At 37.0% G+C, this 18,816-nt stretch overlaps 1 protein-coding gene across 3 annotated transcripts in view; it reads left to right on the plus strand.

Annotated features, from left to right (window-relative positions):
• Positions 1-16,585, plus strand: part of SUSD1 (sushi domain containing 1) — a 44,766-nt gene extending 28,181 nt beyond the window's left edge. For all 3 annotated transcript variants that reach the window (XM_066181425.1, XM_066181427.1, XM_066181426.1), the window contains 5 exons: positions 5,716-5,809; positions 6,893-7,148; positions 10,689-10,728; positions 12,794-12,887; positions 15,493-16,585. In XM_066181425.1, the coding sequence (XP_066037522.1) occupies positions 5,716-5,809; positions 6,893-7,148; positions 10,689-10,728; positions 12,794-12,887; positions 15,493-15,625 (617 nt within the window). In that variant the 3' untranslated portion in view covers positions 15,626-16,585. The remainder of the gene's footprint in view (positions 1-5,715; positions 5,810-6,892; positions 7,149-10,688; positions 10,729-12,793; positions 12,888-15,492) is intronic.
• The last annotated feature ends 2,231 nt before the right edge of the window (positions 16,586-18,816 follow it).

Here is an 18,816-nt window from a genome sequence, read left to right on the forward strand (position 1 = left end):
TTACAGTAAGTATTGCTTAATGTTATTGTATCACTATAACATCATCATATATGTGCTGGGTCTAATTTACATAGTATGATTTTTTTTTTATATTTACATATATTTACATAGATCTCATGGTCATTAGATGGTTCTTTTGTACTGCACTTGACCTTCCAGTTCAGGGGTCATCAGGGGTCTTTGAAGGCTTCCAAGGTCTTCTTCACAGCTGAACTTGTCAACTTTGTCTTCGGAGCATGTGCAGTTGTGGTGTTCCTTGGTTGGTCTGGTCCTGACCGGCCTAAATTCCTTACTTTGTGGCTAATTGTCTTTACATTTGCCAGTTTCTTATTAGTACTATACTTATCTATCTCTGACGCTATCCACCTGGTGAGTTTTTTCTTTTTTTTTATGTCTATTCAGCATTGAGTAGCTAGTTAACCATATACTAGTCATTACTTTATATAGAAAGTTACGTTGGGTTATATAGGTATAAAAAGTTATGATTCAGGTTATATAGGTATCCAAGGCTATGATTCAGGTTATATAAGAACAGAAAGTTATGATTCAGGTTAAATTGATATCTTATAACTCAAGCACCTTGTGACTTTGGCCTAAGTTATATAGGCATCACATGAAAGAAATCCCTTGTTCGCAGGAAATTAAGATCATGCAAATGGTCTTATTTCACTAAAGGGTTGTTTTATTTAAAACCTGGCCTTAAGAGGAGTCTTTGATTTGACTTCTTTGAACTGTCAAGTTTGGTGAAGAGTTGCAATGTGATTTTGGACTTTGTTGTTCAATTCCATTATTATTTTTAAAGCTTTGTTATTGCCCTTACAGTGTAACACCAAACAGGCTTTAGCTCCAAGCACTGAGGCGTGTGATGATTCTCAGTGTTGCTGGGCAGGAAGCACTTCCTGGCATGTATTTTCTTCCCTGTAGCTTGCCTTCAGGTTCAGAGAGAAAATCAGTAGATGGATTCTTATTGTAGAAAATTAGCCTTTTTATGAAATGTTGAAGTTTTACTAACATAAGGCTGCTGTGACAAGGGAGTGCTTAGAGTGAGACAATCTCTGGATATACTTTCGTTTCTTAGTATGCTCTTCTCTGTTTTCCTGGTGTTGCCACAGATATGTTAGTCTGTTCTGCTGGTGAAGAGTTAAAAAAATTAGTTCTTTAAGAAAAGCAAGATGCTAACAGCACCTGAACAGACTGGAGGGTTTTGATTTCTTCACACAAATCACCTAGAGCAAGTTGTTACTTCTCTGTAGTATTCCCCTTTTCCTTCCAACTGTTTTGTGTGGTGTTAAGTCAGTGTTTTTAACATGTGGTCTTTAAATCTGGTAATAGTTATGATGTCCCAGCCGACTTCTTTTTTTAACTGCATTTTCAAGTGTTTAATTTCTGGCAAAGTTTTTCTTTTATTAAAAAAAGTCAGAGTGGGTAAATACTGCATATGGAATAACTCCTTCAGAGCTTATTTGCTGATCACCAAAGCAAAAATTAAACTACTTCCTTCAATTTTATTATTATTATTATTATTATTATTATTATTATTATTACTCCTTCACATTGCAACAAACTGTTCGCTCTTTTAATTAAAACAGGTAGATTGTCTTCTGTGTGCTTGATGTTTTTAATAACTAGTATTTTTTAACCAGAAACTAAATATAGCAAAAGACTCCATCCTTTAACAGCACTACGTGTTTTTTCAGATTTTTCTCTTTTTTACCCACTTACTAGTGCTGTCAGTTCTGGATGGCTACTTATTTTCATGATTTGTATTTCCCTGTCAAATAGAAAAATCAATTGTTATAACCTTAGTCAGCATCTTCTTGTCATCAAAATCCACATCTGTTTCCTCTTGTGCTGTATATCTGTAAAAACAATGCAAAACTGTTGCATGCAATGCACATTCTGGTTGGCATTAGAGAAGTAATTCCTAGGTTTTTCTTGGAAATTGAAAAATTCTTAAGAGAAATTAATAATAAAGTCTTGTGGTGATCCTGAAAGTCAAAGGAAGGGAAGATAGAAGAAGTATACCAGATAAAACCACCCTGAAAGACAATTTTTCCTGACACGGCCTATTGATAATGTCTGTGCTAAGGAGCCACTGAAATGAAGAGATAATTTCTGTCTCTTAATTAATGTTTGCTTAAGTTTGCAATGTGCAAAGGGCCTAAAGATTGGCTGTCAAATATTATTTTTTCATTTATTTTGTTCAGATAGAAATTCTGCCTGTACCTCTTACGGTATCTGCAGCTGCAGATGTATTGAAAAGACCAGGAGCAAAAACCATTTCCTGTTCTTGCAGGCAGCCATGCAGTTTCATTAACTCAGAGAACTCTCAGGGGTTTCTGCCCTATCTCTGCTAGAGGGAAGCAAGTCACTGTAGATCAATGACTTTCGGAGAATCATAGAATATGCTGAGAAGGGACCCACATGGATCCTCAAAGTCCAACTCCTGGCCCTGCACAGGACATCTCCAAGAGTCACACCATGTGCCTGAGAGTATTGTCCAAATCCTTCTTTAGCTGTCAGACCGGTGCTGTGTCCACTTTCCTGGGAAGCCTGTTCCAGTGCCCAACCACCCTCTGGGTGAAAAACCTTGTCCTGATATCCAACCTAAACCTCCCTTGGCACAAATCCAGACCATTCCCTCAGATCCTGTCATTGGTTATCAGAGAGAAGAGATCAGTGCCTGCCCTTCTGCTTTCCCTGGGGCAGAAGCTGTAGATCACTATGTAAATCTTACTCTCATTTCAATCCTAAACATTCATAGCTGGTTTCTTCACTGGTAGTTCACCCATAGCCTGGGTTTGAAGATAACCTGGTAAAGGGAACTACGAAAGCAATTTATTTGGGTAGGTAAGCTCTCGGGAGGTTCTCCTGAGGATGATTTTTGTCAAGGGGTAGAGATTTTTTTTGCTGAGGATGCTTGTATGGCCTGTTAGCTTTATTTTGGACACACCATGCTGAAGTTGTATCCCCTCACAAGTTTCATCTCTGTTTAAAGCAGAGATAGCATGAGCTTTCAGATTTCATCTTCATCCATTACAAACCTGAGATTTAGTGTAGTAGTTTGAAGGCAAAACAAATGAGAGGCTCCAAGTCAGAGATACAATTTAATAGGAAAAAAAAAAAAAAAAAAAAAGAAAGTAAAATAAAATAGATGCAATAATACAAAAGACCACTGACAGAGTCAGAATACAACCTGAGCGTAGTGATGGAAGCAGTCCAGATGAGGTGGTCTTCCTGAAGCAGTGATCCTGTAGAAAGGTCTGGTAGCTCGGGTCCTCTGGGAATCCAGTGGGTAAGCACCCCTCTGGTCTCAGAGTCTCAGCTTATATCCAGGCTGGAATGCTTGGTTTCTCCCTCTGGGCAGAGCATCTCACAATGGGATGGTGAGTCATGTGATAACGCCTAATGGGCCCACTAACAGGAGGTAGTCCAGGAGGGGGTTATCTGTGAGTCGTGTGGCAAAGGTGCTGATGGGCCCATTAACAGAAGATAAGCCAGAGTGGAGGAGGCAGGGAGCACTGCCTCACCTGGTTTCAACAGTTCATGAAGATGGTGATAGAATATACTTCAACCCAGGACACTCACGTAAGAGGATTTCTCTATCCATCACTTCCTTGTATCCTGTGAACTGGTTCCACATAGCTCTGTTGAACTGATGACTGGAACTCCAGGCACCATGATATGGTCACACATGGGCCTTATGTACCTTGGGTGGTACTATTCTAGTATTACATAACCCTGTTTCTTATGCCTTTGAGAGCAGCCTTTTGGATTTTTTCTTTCTGTTGTCATTTTGGTTCCTAGAACTCACTCTGAGATGTACTAATATGCCATACCTACTACTCAAAGAAAATTAGAATATTTAGCAGAAATTCTTGTTAGAAGCCCAGGTGTATCACCTTGTATTTCATACTGGTGGATTTAGCACCACTTTTGAAAAACAACAGCTGTTAGGGTGGTTCAGTTCTCCTTGTGTAAAGTTTCTATATTTCTAACGTTGAGCTGCAAAATTCATCTGTACATACTGGGATTTTGCACCATGATTGTTAACAAAATGCTAGTAGTACTAACCTCTAATAACCTTACTGCACCCCAGTACTTCTGCTTTCAACATGCTGTATATTTCTAGCTCCCTTTTTAGCAGTTACTTACCCTCTTGACAATTTTTCTAACAAGCCTCATTTTCTGCTGCAAAACTAATGATTTGCTATACTTCAAAAGAAACATGCAGCTATTTCAGCTCTTTGAAAAATCCATGCATCTCAGAAATGTTTTGCCTGATGTAATTTAACTTCAGGAAATCTGCATTCTTTCGTTTCTCTTCATGATATTGATTATTCTTTCCAGTTCTGAAGCCTTGGTTTTCTGTACATAAGCACTGCATTTGTTACTCTTCAGATATTATATCAGCAGGCTGATACACTGGTGTTCAAAAAGCCTAGCTGTACCTGTATTTACCTGTGCAAGTTCTTTCAGACTTCTGGGCTAGATGGTGTCTATGCTTTACACTCTGCCTCCTTGGTTGTGCACACTGAAGCTATTTTCATTTTTGCTTCCAGGCTGGTAGTGGTAATTTCCATATCAGTGTGTGGCTGTAATCATTGCCATTGAAATTAGAGGAAGAACTTCTTCAGTACTGGCCTTGATGCAAATTGCTACTAAAACAGATTAGAGTTCTGTATCCATATTGAAATGCAGTTTAAGGGCCTAGATATTGGTACCTGACTATGAGTAGTATCTAAAGAAGTTGCCTCCTTGAAAGTACTTTTGTCACTACTAAATTCTCCCTTATTCATACCATTGTATTTCTTGCAATGGGCTCTGTGCAGTTTTGTATTTTTCTTCTTCCGGTGTACTAGTTTGAAATCAAACAAGTGGGAGATCATAAGTCAGAATTATAATTTTACAGGGAAAATATTAAAAGAAATAAATAAATGCAGTAGTACAAGAACACTGACAAAGACAGAATATAACCTGACACCCTGTGGTGGTAGCAGTCCAAGCAGAGTGGTTCTGTTGAAGCAGTGATTCTGTAGAAATAATGGGTCTGATGATCCAGCAGTAACTCTTGTCCTCTGGGAGTCCAGTAGGTAAGCGCTGCTCTGGTGTTCAGGGTCTCAGTTTATATTCAGGCTGGAATGCTTGGTTCCTCCCTCTGGGCGGAGCATCTCACAATGGGATGGTGAGTCATGTGATAAGGCCTGATGGGCCCATTAACAGGAGACAGTCCAGGAGGGGGTTATCTGTGAGTCATGTGGCAAGGTGCTGATGGGCCCAATAACAGAAGATAAGCCAGAGTGGGGGAGGCAGGGAACACTGCCTCACCTGGTTTCAACAGTTCATGAAGATGGTGATAGAATATACTTCAACCCAGGACATCCAGACATTTCAATTAGTCTAGTAAATAATACTGCTTCCTCCAACAAAGCTTTCATGGCTCATCTCTGTAGTCAATCACCATTTTTGGGCACCTCTCTTTTTCCCAGCTAGCAGAAGTACAGGGGCTGCCAGACCATCCTGATTGTATTTGCTCTGTGTTTTCAGTTTATATTGCATGCAGGCTTTAGCTGTTTGGGGTTCAAGGCCAAATTCAGCATCTTTTGGTGGAAAAAGTAGCTAGCAATTGAAAAACGAACTGAAAAGTAGCTAGGAACTGATGGCTGAAATATTTCTAAAACCTTTTTGAACTACTGGTGTTTGTTTACTTTTCAGATCCCCCTTTCCCAGAAGTAGAATTTGTTGCAATTGAAGGTTCTGCACCTTTGCTCAGACTCCGGAAAGCAGAAGATCAAAACGGGCCAGTCAGGTTTGTCTTTATGCTCTTCACCCGTTTCAAAGAACATTCTGCAGATTCATGTTACATACAGATTACAAATGTTTTGGGTGTCAAGATAATTTTTTTTAGCAATGGAAAAGAACTTAAGCTGTACCTCCCAGTTTCTCCCCTCTTAGCAGAGTAGTATTTAGCTTCAGGCTTTTCACTGTTTTCTTGAACAAAATCCTAGTTTGGATAATTGCAAATTTTCACCACTGGCTTTGTGGTTTGATTTTGTTTTTCTTTTCCCTTTATCCACAGTGAGGTTACGGTAGATCTTTATTGATGGATCCAAGCACACCTCTACTGATGTGATTTTTCTTTTCCAATTAAGTCAGGCAGACAGTACATTTTTCCCCCCAGCACCATAGGAAATAGTGAATAACGTCCTCATTTATGCATATTCTGAAGTACTGTTTTCCTAGTAGTGTATTACTATCAAAGTGTATTTCTAGAGTAAAAGGATTTACTCCTTACTAACTGCTGTTGATGACGAAGGAAAGGGTAACTCAATATTACACCGAAGTAGAAAATATTTGAAAGCTAGTAACATCTCATGGAATAGCTGGTGTAACAACCTTAATGAATAGCCTTCTCATAGTTGAATACGATAGACTAAATATTGTTCTGAGAGGTATGAGGACAGATTTGATTTTTTTTTTAATGGTACTTCTTCTCTCCTCCTTTCAATAGAAAATGTCTTGTTTCTGTAAACTTACAAGTAATTTTTAGAGAAAATGGTGTATTGTTTCATGGGTGAACTTCAGTCTGAGGAGGAGGAAGAGATAGTCTGAAGTATCTCAGTTTTATGTTCTTCTGAACATAAACATGAACTTGCATGTGATGAGAAGACCCAGCTCTAAGCTGTGCATGCAGTGATTTTGGTTAAAAATGAAGTGGAACACACACATGGAGAAATGTTTTAGTATGAGAAGTGTTCATATTGGATGTTGTTGATAAAAAACAGTTAAGAGTCTACAAACAGAAAAAACCAGTATGGATTTAGGAATATCTGATGCTTATTTCATTGAAATGAGGGCTAATATTTACTCTTTTTTTTTTGTTTCACTCTAGTCTTTATCAAGTGATAGTGCTTCCCCTGGATTTGCAAAGCACTTTTATTTGTGACTCCTTTGCTGCTACAACTTTCTTTAATAACACCACTGGCATTAAAGGATACGTGGCAGCTGAATTTCAGGCGAAGGACGTTGCTGATAATATGTCAATTGCTCTTGGAGACAGACAGTATTATGGAAAGTTTTATAATGCTCCTTTAAAGCTGGGAGAAGAGTATTGTGTTTTTTTGAAAATAATAAGTGAGTGGAATAAGGTAATGGATGTTTTAAAATCTCTTCTTTACACCTCTTGAATGAAACGCTGCTGGGAGAAAAGATGAAAATGTTAGCTGGGTATTAATTTTTTTACGATGCTTCAAGAATCTCCTAGTTGACAGAATTAGATTAAACCTGAAGCTCTTTAAATATCTCTCTTAATTCCTTAACATTACATATGTTATTGTAATGTTGAAGCAACTTTGAATGCCAAAAGTCAAACAATGGAAAATAATTAAAAATGAATGGCTAACCTTGCTCACAGTCATTGAAGGTGTCTGTATTGGGCCAAAATTTTCTAAAAGAGATTAGTATGAGAATTTGAAAATCACTCCTTAGGAATGATGAGTTCACCCATTTTAATTTTTAATTAAATATTTTATAACAAAATATCCCAATTCTCCAAATGACATGGAAAAAAATATTTTATCACATATTGTTGCCTTCCAAAAGGCAGTGAGTGTCAGCTCCAGCTCCACTAAGAAAGCCTTATTTAAAAAAGTATATTATTATCATTAATTTTTTATAATTTAAAACTAAATATGTATTTTAACTAGAAACAAAAAGTTTCTAAAATGTACATATCATCTAGTTTTCCCGTTGTGTCTGTCTCAGGAGTCAACAGCTTTAAATTTTTTTATAATATAATCTCACCAGTAGAAACTTTTTCTTGTATGGGACAGGGCATAACTCTTTGTGTGCAATACAGTTCCTGAATGTCAAATACAAAAACTGAACTAAGGAACCTCTAATAAAGAAACACCTAAACAATGCCTCACCTTGACGTCAAAATAGAGTTTTTAGGACTTTGTGTATACGGCACAAAGCAAAGAGGCATAAAAAGACTGATCCATGAGTCGCTCATAAATAATTGTCTACAATTTTGTGAGCCTACATACAAATCTCAGTAAGTTAAAACAGCTTCTGTTAAGAAATAGTGAATAACGTCCTCATTTATGCATATTCTGAAGTACTGTTTTCCTAGTAGTGTATTACTATCAAAATGTATTTCTAGATTAAAAGGATTTACCTTTTACCTGTAATTGCCTCAGTTCAAAGTGAGTGAAATAAAAGAAGTGCATGTAACAAGAGGATTCTGGTATCTACCAATCTGTGCAGTACTATTTAACAATGGTCAGTCAGAGAGATTTTTGTAGCAGAGATGAAGTGGTCCTGATCCTGATACAAGTCTGTTGTTTGTCTTAAAAATTTAATTAATTGTTAGAGAGGAAAACTAGAAAAATGACAATAGAAGGCATTTCATTTCATAAATAATGATAAGTTATTAACATTGACATCCAAAATGTCCTGGAATTTGGACAATGAACTGTATTTCATAGAAAAATGTACTCTGTGGAGCAGGATTGTTAATCAGTCAAACATATACAAATTTGCCCTCTTTAAGTGCTACTAAATACATCTTTGAGCTTAGTTTGTTTATCCTTGGGTTTTATGCATTGATTTCCCTAGCTCTTTACCCTCCGTGTTTTCTAGTACCAGGGTATTTTAACTTCTTTTACTTTTGTGGAGATTTTTGCTTCATTCTACAGAATGAAGTAGATTATTGTACATCTTTGCCAGCTGTTTATTAAGCTGCCTCTAACTTACATTATTCTTTCTCTTTCTTATGGATTATTTCCTGATCTTTTGCTGCTGACATTTGCAGACATATTTTCCAGGCTGCTGATTTGATAGATTAATATTACTGTTACTTGTCGAGATCACTCTTGCTTTCTGCCATTTAAAATGCCTCAACTTCTTAATGTACACCTTCCTGTATGGCTTTTGTTGGTTGATGAAATACACAGTTACATGGAACAGTTATGAATCATTATTGGGATTGCAAATACCAAACTGCTTTGGTTTGCAGCTCTGCTTCTTTAAAATGGAACTTGGACCGCTGGTTCAAAAGTATTGGTTTATCTTCAGTTGTCATGCCCTTTTATTTTGTGAAATTGCTGGTATTGGAGGGCTAAAAATAAATTGTAATTATGAATTTTAGGTTATTTGGTTTTGAGACTTTGTAAAAATGTGATTACTTAAGTAACTGCATTTGGATTCAAGAGCTCATTTTTAAAAAAAAAAATTGCTCGTCCCTCAATTCTTAATACCTGTGAAATCAGCATTTCTTGTTAGCACATTTCCATTTGAATACAGACAGATTAGAAATAGATGTCAGAGGCTCCTAACTAATGTTCTCATTATTCCCTTTTATATTCTGGCATTCTTAAGGGTCCCTTCTGTCTCCTTTCATGCTAAAAATGGTACAATTTGTATCATCATGCTGCAAAATCATGTCTTGGTTTTGATTTTTATTAACATTATTACTGAATATCCCTAACGTATTATCATGTTCATTTTTCCATTTTTCAGATTTGGAGGTCTTGAAAAGAGTGTCTGCTGTGAGGTTTTTACTTTCCATTTATTTTTAGTTTCTCCGAGATTCATGGGACCTCTGTAACTTCCCTCATAGGCACGAGATGTCTCATTTTCTGCACAATAGAGAGTGTAATGAAGAAAGCTATTTCAAAATGATGGCACTCACACCAGTGCCCCAGAATCTGGTGTTTGATTGAATTTCTAAACCCACCCTATTTTCTTTATCTTCCCTCTTCTAAGATTTTCCTTGTCAGTCTTTTGTCTTTTTAATTAACCAGAAAATTCCTTATAGATAATGGGTTTAAGAATCATTGAGATTCCACAATTCAGCATGCAGACGCACATAAGTGAGATTAATCACACAAATGTGCCTTCATCCTTTTATCCAAATGCTTCAAAACATAGCCTTCTTTCTCAAATGTACTGTTATTCAGAGCAACATAATACACATTTTACTACAATATGATAAATGCATGTATTGTGTATGATTACATGAAAGTCTTTGAAAGTCATTTAGCAGGAAGCTCTACAAAAATACACTTCACAGTAATTACACAATAGAGAATAGAACCTAGAATAGAACTTTTTGTGTATTTATGACTTTGAAGAGCTGGGGGAAAATGCTCTACAGAGACCAAAGATTACTGTAAAAAAAAAAATTAAACTTGCTTAGCAAGTCTGCAAAAGCAGACCCATGATAAATATTTCTTTAACTGTAAATATTCTATAAAGTTATTAAAAATTGCCAAGCCTGTTGTCATAACTGAAGAAAATGGCTACATCTAGTATTTGTAAAACATGCCATCAGATACTCGGTTTTAACATGTTCTGCATGGGAGAGAGTTAACACAGCATATTCTGCTTTATCTTAGCATTTCATAAATTCTGAATTCTTATCAAAGCAATGTCAAAGATCCTTCCATGGATAGAAGGTTGTAAAAAGAAAGGAAGAATAATGAACCAAAAACTAGCACCAGCCTTTCATTGAAGCTCTATGTCTAACCTTGTTTTTGTAGTTTATAGTATTTTAAGACAATATAGAGGCTGCTACCAACTCCATTCCCAACAGTAATTTTTGTCAATGGCTGATCTTTCAGAGGGTGTTAGTAACAATTAATTTTTCTCATGAGAAACAGTGATTTTTATGTTTTCTTTTTTAGGTAAGAACACAGTCCTGTGCTGTTTGGGCGCAAATTAAAAGTAAGTAAATTTTTCCATCAATAAAAAGTCTAAGTTGTCATGACTTTGCCTGGCAGCATGAACTAATAATTGCTGTGGCTGTTTCTTCTTTTGGTATTCATGATCTGTTGACTTCAAGGATTGAAAAGATTAGAGACAGAAAATTTTCCTTGCTCTTCACTATTCCATTCCAATGGATTCAGCAATCCATTCTAAAATGGACTCTCCTGGTTTTCCCTGGTTTTCAATGTTGCTATTTCTGTGCATCACATCCAAATCTTTACAGCAATTTTTGTGCAAAAAAGAATTTGAAGAACAGAAAATGTGGCATTTTTGGAAGCCTATTTTAAAATAGTTCTATATTGGCTTAAGATTTAAAAAATCAGTCAAAGAACAACAACAATAACTAAATATTAAAAAAACTCCACAAAACCCACAAAAAGCCTCAAACAAAAACAAGCAAACAAAAAACCTCCAAAAATACAAAAAACCCAGCAGCAACAAAAACCAGCAACACAATATCCCCGCAATATGTTTTAGCTTTCAGAGGCCATATTTTTTATTTTAGAATGTTCATATGGTCTGTCGAGAATTACGTCTTTTTAGAATCTTAAAAAAAACAGAAGATACTGTGCAAAAATGAAAAATATGGCTATTTTGTATACTGGTAAGTACTGTTTCTTAAGTATATAAGCAGCATAACTTTAAAATCTGGTAAATTTCTCAGTGGAGTTTTATTTTGATTTACTTTTTGACTTGAAAATGTTTCAAGTTGATGAGTTTACGTCAGAGAAGTTTGGAATCCAGTAGAGATCCTGTTTCCCTCCTTTCCACCACAGTTGAAACTACTCTTCACTGACCTCATGTTTCAGCAAAAAGCAAACCTTTGCCTCCCCTGACAAAGAAAGCAGCACCACTGGAGTCTCCTGTGAGCCTTAATATCTGCTTTTGAGTTGAAAGTCTCCCAAATTCGAGTTAGGAAAGGCACTAACGCTGGAAAGTGAGACAGTACTTTGGAATGATGTTAAATCATGTGGTGCATGGAGTGCTTGAGGTGCACCTCCTCCTTATCTGGTTATCGCTGTAACTGATCTTCTAGTGACAACTCTGTTTCTTTCTAGGTTTTACTTAGTGACACTTTTTAAATTACTCTTAAGACCTAGTTCATTTACTACCACACTTAGAATAGAATGTAGGTGACTCTTTGTTGTGAAGATTGCTAAGATCAAGGATTCCTTAGGTTTGACAGTTCCATTGCTAGGACTGTTTAGGCAATAGTTATAGAGTGACTCTGGAAAGACAGAAAACTGTCCTTTTCTGAATTTGTCTTTTATCAACATGTAGTACATCATCAAAGGCTGTCTTACAAAGAGGTGAATTTTAGGTTTGAGGCTAAGAGAATGGACATAGGAAGAGTAGGAGAGTAGGACAGGTGAAGCCTTTGGCTTTTTGTTGTAAATCTATTTGCCTTTAAATCAAACAGACATGTAGTTAAAGTGTCCTTTGCCCTAATGTACTTCTGCAGCTGGAGAGGCTGAGAGTATTTTTGGCTTGCTGAATCCTTTGAGAAATATTTCCTAACTCAACTGGTGTGGAAGGCAAATCTCTAAACTAAGTCTGTTTCAGGTGCCATCTAGCTAGACACTGTGTAATAGATCATTGTCATTAAAAAATGGTAGAAAATTGTATCAAAAGCTCACTTTCTTCTGCCACAAATAAGTAAAATGAAGTTTTAGGGTTTTTCAAGGTATACACTCTACAATATGGAAGGAAGACAATTCTGTAATTTTTATGGAGGGCTGACATCTTCTCTAGAGATGTGTAATTTACAGATGGAAACTGGTGTTACAGTGTTATAAGGACAGGTGTATCTTTTACCAAAAAGGAGAATAATAATAATTTTGAAATACTCTAATGAATCTTTTTTCCCCAACTGGATGGTAACTACTAGATAGTCGGCTCCATTACTCTCATTAACTGAGCCATAAGTATAGCATCTGGATTTTGTTACTGTACTTCAGCTATGAGGAGCCTGAAGCTGCACTGTTTCGTTGGTTTGTTTGAATTGTTTGATTCTTTCTTTCAGATTTATCACCCTCTCTGCAGTATATGACTGCTGTTGGATTAGCGTCAGTGGCTGCTGTCTGCCTCATATTGTTCCTGTCATTCTCTGTGGCACGGTATGTGGTGTTGCTGCCTCTAGTTTTGCAGTCCTCCTTCACATGTTTTTCTTTTCAGATAGTTTTTCTTGCCATCACGCTTGGTTTTGGCATCTTGGGTGGTTAGAAACTGTAATCAAGGGTGCTTTCAGTGGTCAGTAATGCTGTCCATTGCTTGAATTGATGTCCTCTGTATCTTTGCAATTACTGGTAAAGCATCTGAAATGTGTAGGGCTTATCTTAGTAAAGGAAGGATTTAAGACGGTGAATAGAACCAGGACTTTAGTGCAGAAGTGTTCTGATTTAATGGGAATTAAATACATGGAGTTTATATGCTGCCTAAATGTTGTTGTACTTTGCTTATATACAGAGCTCTTTTTTTGTCTTCCCAAATTTATTCAAAAGGCCTGAAAAGAATTGTTTTTCAGTAATGGCTGAACTTTACTTAAAGGCCGTGATAAAAACATATTTAAATTTTTTAAGAGAGTTATTAATTTATGTTTCATGATCCTTCAAGCATGGTCAGTAACTTCATAACTCTCTTCCTTTCAAAGGTAAAATAAATACGCAAGTTATGTAATTGTAAATGCCTACATACATGCAAAACCTCTTCCCTAAAAACTATGTCTTTGTCATTATTTCAATAAGCATATCTACAAGAATAGTCTTCTGATATATTTCCCTTGAAAGGCCAGGAGCCTCCAGCTCGGGGGCTGTGTTGATTGATTAAGCTGCTTGTTTGGCATTCTGAAACAGAAGGAACTAGTCATATATAGGGCTGAAGAAAGTTGGTTTATTTGGATTGTTTGTGGTTGTCTAAATTTCAAATCAGTTTTTGCAATCAAAATTCTGAATTAAACGTTCCATGGTCTCCCTTTTTTCTTTAAGTAATTAATTAAACAGATCTTAGTCTTCCCTTGGCAGTAGCATGCAGTAGTAAACTTGAGCTTGCAGTCTTGGTTGTTTTTGGGGATTTTGAAAATATTATCAGAGTCAGTTTTGGTATTTGAGGAAGAAGGGGCTTTTACTGTTGATTTCTAAAGTAGCTGACTCCTGATAGAAGGCTTAGCAGTAGGAAGGGGTTCCCTGGACTGTCCTGGTGTGAAAGGCTTCTCAATTATTTCAGTTTCTCTGGCAAACATGTGGCGAGGGATATTAGTACTTTTCAAAACTATATTGAATCAATTAGGTTCATAGTGATAGGAGAGTGATTTGAGATATGAAGCAGTACTAGAAGAATCATGTATGAGTATGAGCGACTTGTGAGAGAGTCCAGAGAAGATAGACCCTGAACTTCTACTTCAACCTTCTTTTGAAAGGAGTGAGGGAAGATTAAATCCTTAAGGAGCTGATTGCATTGAGTATATTTGACAGCGGTGTATTGTAGGGGACAAAGACTTAATAAGTCAACAAGTATCTTTTAGGCCCTTGATCCCATTTACAGAGAAATTCTTGAATCCATTCTCCTGTTCTAAGGAATATCAGACAAAATTCTTTACAGAAATTAAAACTGCCCCATTCCAGCAGTAGGCAGAGAAGGGAAACCCCAGATATCAGTTGTGATAAGACCCTTCAAAATGAAGGAAGTATCTGTAATATTTTAGATAACAAATATGCTTGTAGTTATAATTGACTGTCAGTTTAATGCGTATCTGAGTAAGAATGTGATTTGATAAAACCCATGTGAAATCAGTCTTCTGCCCTATCCAGTTGTAAAACCATGGTCCTGTTTTAGACACTACTCTGAGACAGATGTGGTCTAGAAGGAGGAAAAAAGAGTGGAATTTGATGAGAGAGTGCTGGGATCTATTTAATCTAACTGCAAACAGGGCATTCTAGTGGTAGGTTGCTTAGCTTGGCAGAGAAGATACTGCCAAGAAGCATGATATGTGTATACCACTATATAAAGATCAACTTCCTCCTGTTGGTAGTGCCAGTGGTACGTGTACCAACCATGGGCAGTTATACCCATGTGTTTCTGAACTGTAGGAAGTGGAGGCATCAGAACAAATTGCTGTGAATGCTGTTTCTGGGTGGTCTGCAAGAGGTTAAACAAACTTGTCAGTAATGACATAGCTATGGCTGATCTTGCCATGGTGTCAGCTGAATGGTCTTGGATTATTTCTTGGGGTCCCTGTAAGCTTCTGTCACAAAGAGCCACTGTATTCAAGTGCTCACCAGCTTGCCGCATGTCTGCTGTCTCAGAAATAATGTTTCCATAGTGCCTCAGGGTGTGAATTCCTGCTAGCATGATTGCTGACAGCTCATCATTCATACACCTTGCTCCATTTCTCTTAGTTCTTTGCTTTCTTTTGTATGTGATGCCCATTCACATGCCTAAGGACAGTGCCAGAACACCATAATTCTTAAGATATACATTGGGCATCAGTGTTGTTGGTGCCAAAGTTAATCATCATCTGGTAACCTAGGGGAATGCTTCCTATCCATCTCACACTGGCTGTAGTGATCAAGATTTGTACTAGCACTGTGCGTCTCCAAAAAACTTCAGAAGCACTGTCATATATCTAATCCGTATGAGTGATACAAGTTTCCTGTCAGGTCCATGTGTGAGTCTTGAATCATGTGTAAGACTTTTTTTTGTAACTGAAACTTTTTCTCTTTCCAGCTCTTGTCTCCGCAGCGCAGTACATCCCCCACCTACAGTGTGTGAGGCTGTACATTTATCTACTACACTAGACGTGGCACCAGCAGGGATTGCATCATCATTCCTGGAGACTGAAAGTGTCTCTCTTCTCTGATGTTTTATTTCCCGAAGTCAGCATAGAAAAAACATATTCTTCTTTCAAAGCCAGTATGTGTCGGGTATCTGCATGTCATGTATGTACTACAGCATGGGAGTTCAAATGTGTTTGTCGCTGGAAGTGAGATGTTTATTGTCTTGCCTTATTCCAGATGGTGTGGTGTGTAAAGGAGAACTTTCCCTCACAAGTAGGTCATCATGCATCCCATGTGATCCCTTGGTCACAGGCTTTCAGCTATTCCAGCTGCATCAGTGCCTGATAATGAGTGCTTGTATTGTACTTGATTACATGAATAATCCCCTGATCCAGTTGGAACTTTTTGAGGGTTAACTGCTCCTTTAGATACCTTTGCACACGTAAACTGGCCTATTATGCCCAAAAATACAGACCTACCCTTATGTGAGATAAAGTGCCTATTGTGTTTCCAATTATAAAGGTAGAACATTTCTGTCAGTCACTTGCAAGTAATGATATGTCAGTAACATGTACATTTGTTAGCCATGAAGTTGCCACATTCGAGTAGTGTCAGTAACTGATGTGTTCCAGAGATATTGCAGTCATTGCTCATAGCAATTAGCAGTAATTGCAAATAATATACCAATCTATAAAACTGGAGTTTGCTCAAAAGCTGCTTGCTATAATGGCATGTGAAGCTAATTTAGAGAAGGACCTTTCTGTGTTTATTGCAATTTTGTTAATCTCTGTTTACAGCTGAGTAAAGACATTAAATCATTGTCTGGTTAATTGGCTAGTGTGTAAAATCTGGTTAGAGTCACTTAATAAAGTACAATTAACCAATTTCTTATGGCATACTCCCAGTTAATACATTCTTTTCTTCTGTAAGAAAGAATCAAGTGGCTTTGATTATTTCCACTCCTCTTCAGAACTTGCTCTGTTATATGTTAACAAAAAAATCTGTTACCTGGTGAAATAAAAAAGCAGATGTTTTGGTTTTCACTTAATTTTGTGATTTTTTTTTCTAAGTTATGTTTTGTGTTTTACCACTTAAAATATATGCTACATATTTTTGGAATTTTTAAGTTTCTGAATTGCTAAGATTTCTGATGTCTACTGCTCTTATAATTTTAGATGTTCTCTCTCTATATGACACGTCGTTAGGGTCTTTTTGGGTTTTAAGTGCAACAGCATATTTCATAGTTAGAAACAAAGAGGAATTACAGCCAAAAAGAATTTTCAATTCCTGCATCCAGCTGAGAGTGCGCTTTCCAGGCAGATACCATTCCTGTTATGCAGCATTTACAGAGCTGTCCTTCACGTCAATAGTTAAATAAGAGCACCTTTGTCTACATTAGGTATTAAAAGTCGACAGCATTTTCTGTTGCTAATTGAGAAAGAATAACTAAACTGTTCATACTGGGAAACCATGCCTTAATTTTTCAGTTTCTCATGTGGAATTCATTCTCACACATTCCATGCCTAATTCCCTTTCTCAATGGAATAGATTGCAAGGTTTGGTGTAGCAGTACAAACTGCACCACTTGGTTCCCATTCAGTCTCCTGCTGCTCTGGTCCTGTGACAGAGTTCATGAGCAGCTGTTCCTGTGTAAGGGAGAGCTGGAGAGGGTGGAAATTATTTAGAGAAACATATGTGCCATCCTCTGTGAAAAGACTTCTTTTTACACTTTACTGAGACCACTGGTATATCAGTATTCTACACTTGATCAGAAGCATAAAGTCCATCTTGTCAGTGGGTATAACTGGAGGTCTTTATGTAACCTTCAGCAAGTTACTTCTTTTCTACGTTACCTAAATTGCTTTTTCAGAATGTAAAGATTTCAGAGCAAGTTTTTTTTTCTTACAAAACATCAGTACTTCACCTGGTAGTTGGATAACACATTTAATGACTGATTTGGACATTTCTATACAGTGTAGCTTCTTAATACCCAAGATACTGATAAGTCCATACCCAATGGACTGATAAGGGAGGAGAGATGAGTCAGGACCCTCTGCCACCTTCAATTTTCCACAGCAGCTATAGTTCTGAAAGTTTCCCTCATTCCTTCTGCCTCCCTTTTCACTCTTGGCAGATGTGCCTCTGGCTGTGAGCACATCTTCATCTGTGTTTTTCTTTTTACTTATTATTTCATGTGTACTTATCTTTCTTTCACCTGTATCTCTTTCAGTTAAATGTAGAAAGAATAGAGAACTAATTTAACCTTGCCATCCTCAGATAGATGTGCAAATGTTAAGGTTTTTTTGTTAGACCCTTGCTCTATTGGTGCCAAGCTTTTCTACTGAACTAATTGCAATATCATAACCATACTCTTGTATTTCCAGAAATTCTAGAGACATTTCTAGTGATCCTTCACTGCTGTACCTTCAGTTTACACTGAAATTTGTCTTTTTCTTCCATTTTTTTCTCTGTTTCCTTGGACAGGTGTTCTGCTCTCAGACCAAGTAAGGTTAAGCAAACTGAATCTACTCTGCTTTTACTGTTGCTCTGTACCGCTTCACGGTGCTATATTGAAATGTGCTGTATTGAGAAACTCATTGATCCATACTAATGAAACTCATTAGATCCATGCTAATGTCTGCCCTAAATGAGAAGTGTTTTAATCCTCTTTATAGGAAATGGGAAATTGTTAGTCCTGGATGAACAATTCTTGTAAGCTTAAGGGAAACTACTTTTTCTATTTTATTCTATAATTGTGAAGTAACACAGGATAGTGTAAAAATCCAGCACTTAGGCAAGTAATTGTGATGGTATGTCAAGTGAAAAAGGTTTTATTGTAAAATACACTTTCTGCTCCACGTCACTGATGGGTCCTTTAAACCTTTTGGTGCGATTTCTTTGCTTCAGGCATGGTAAAGACAGAAGCCAGCCAAGCTCCTTTGTTTCAGTATTTATATTGTATCAATCAATTGTACGAAAAAGGCCAGATAAGTGAGCCAGTGTCATGGTTTTAAGCCTGCAAGTCCATGGAAATGAAGCACCTCACAGGCACTCCCTCCCTCCCTTCTCTGTGCTATCCAGTGGAATGGGGAGGAAAGTCAAAGTAAAACTTGCATGTTGAGCTAAGAATAAGTTAATAATTGTTTAAAATAAAGTAAAATTAATAGTAATTGTGAAAAAGAATATTAATAATAGTGAAAACAGAAAAAAACCAAGTGATGCATGATACAAGTGTTCACTGCCCACTGGCAGATGCCAGACCCCTCTCCTGAAC

The sequence above is a fragment of the Chamaea fasciata genome, unplaced genomic scaffold (genome assembly GCF_029207755.1).
Source record: "Chamaea fasciata isolate MVZ Bird 193981 ecotype frontalis unplaced genomic scaffold, bChaFas1.0.hap1 SCAF_4, whole genome shotgun sequence".
In the NCBI taxonomy this organism is placed as follows: Eukaryota; Metazoa; Chordata; class Aves; order Passeriformes; family Sylviidae; genus Chamaea; species Chamaea fasciata.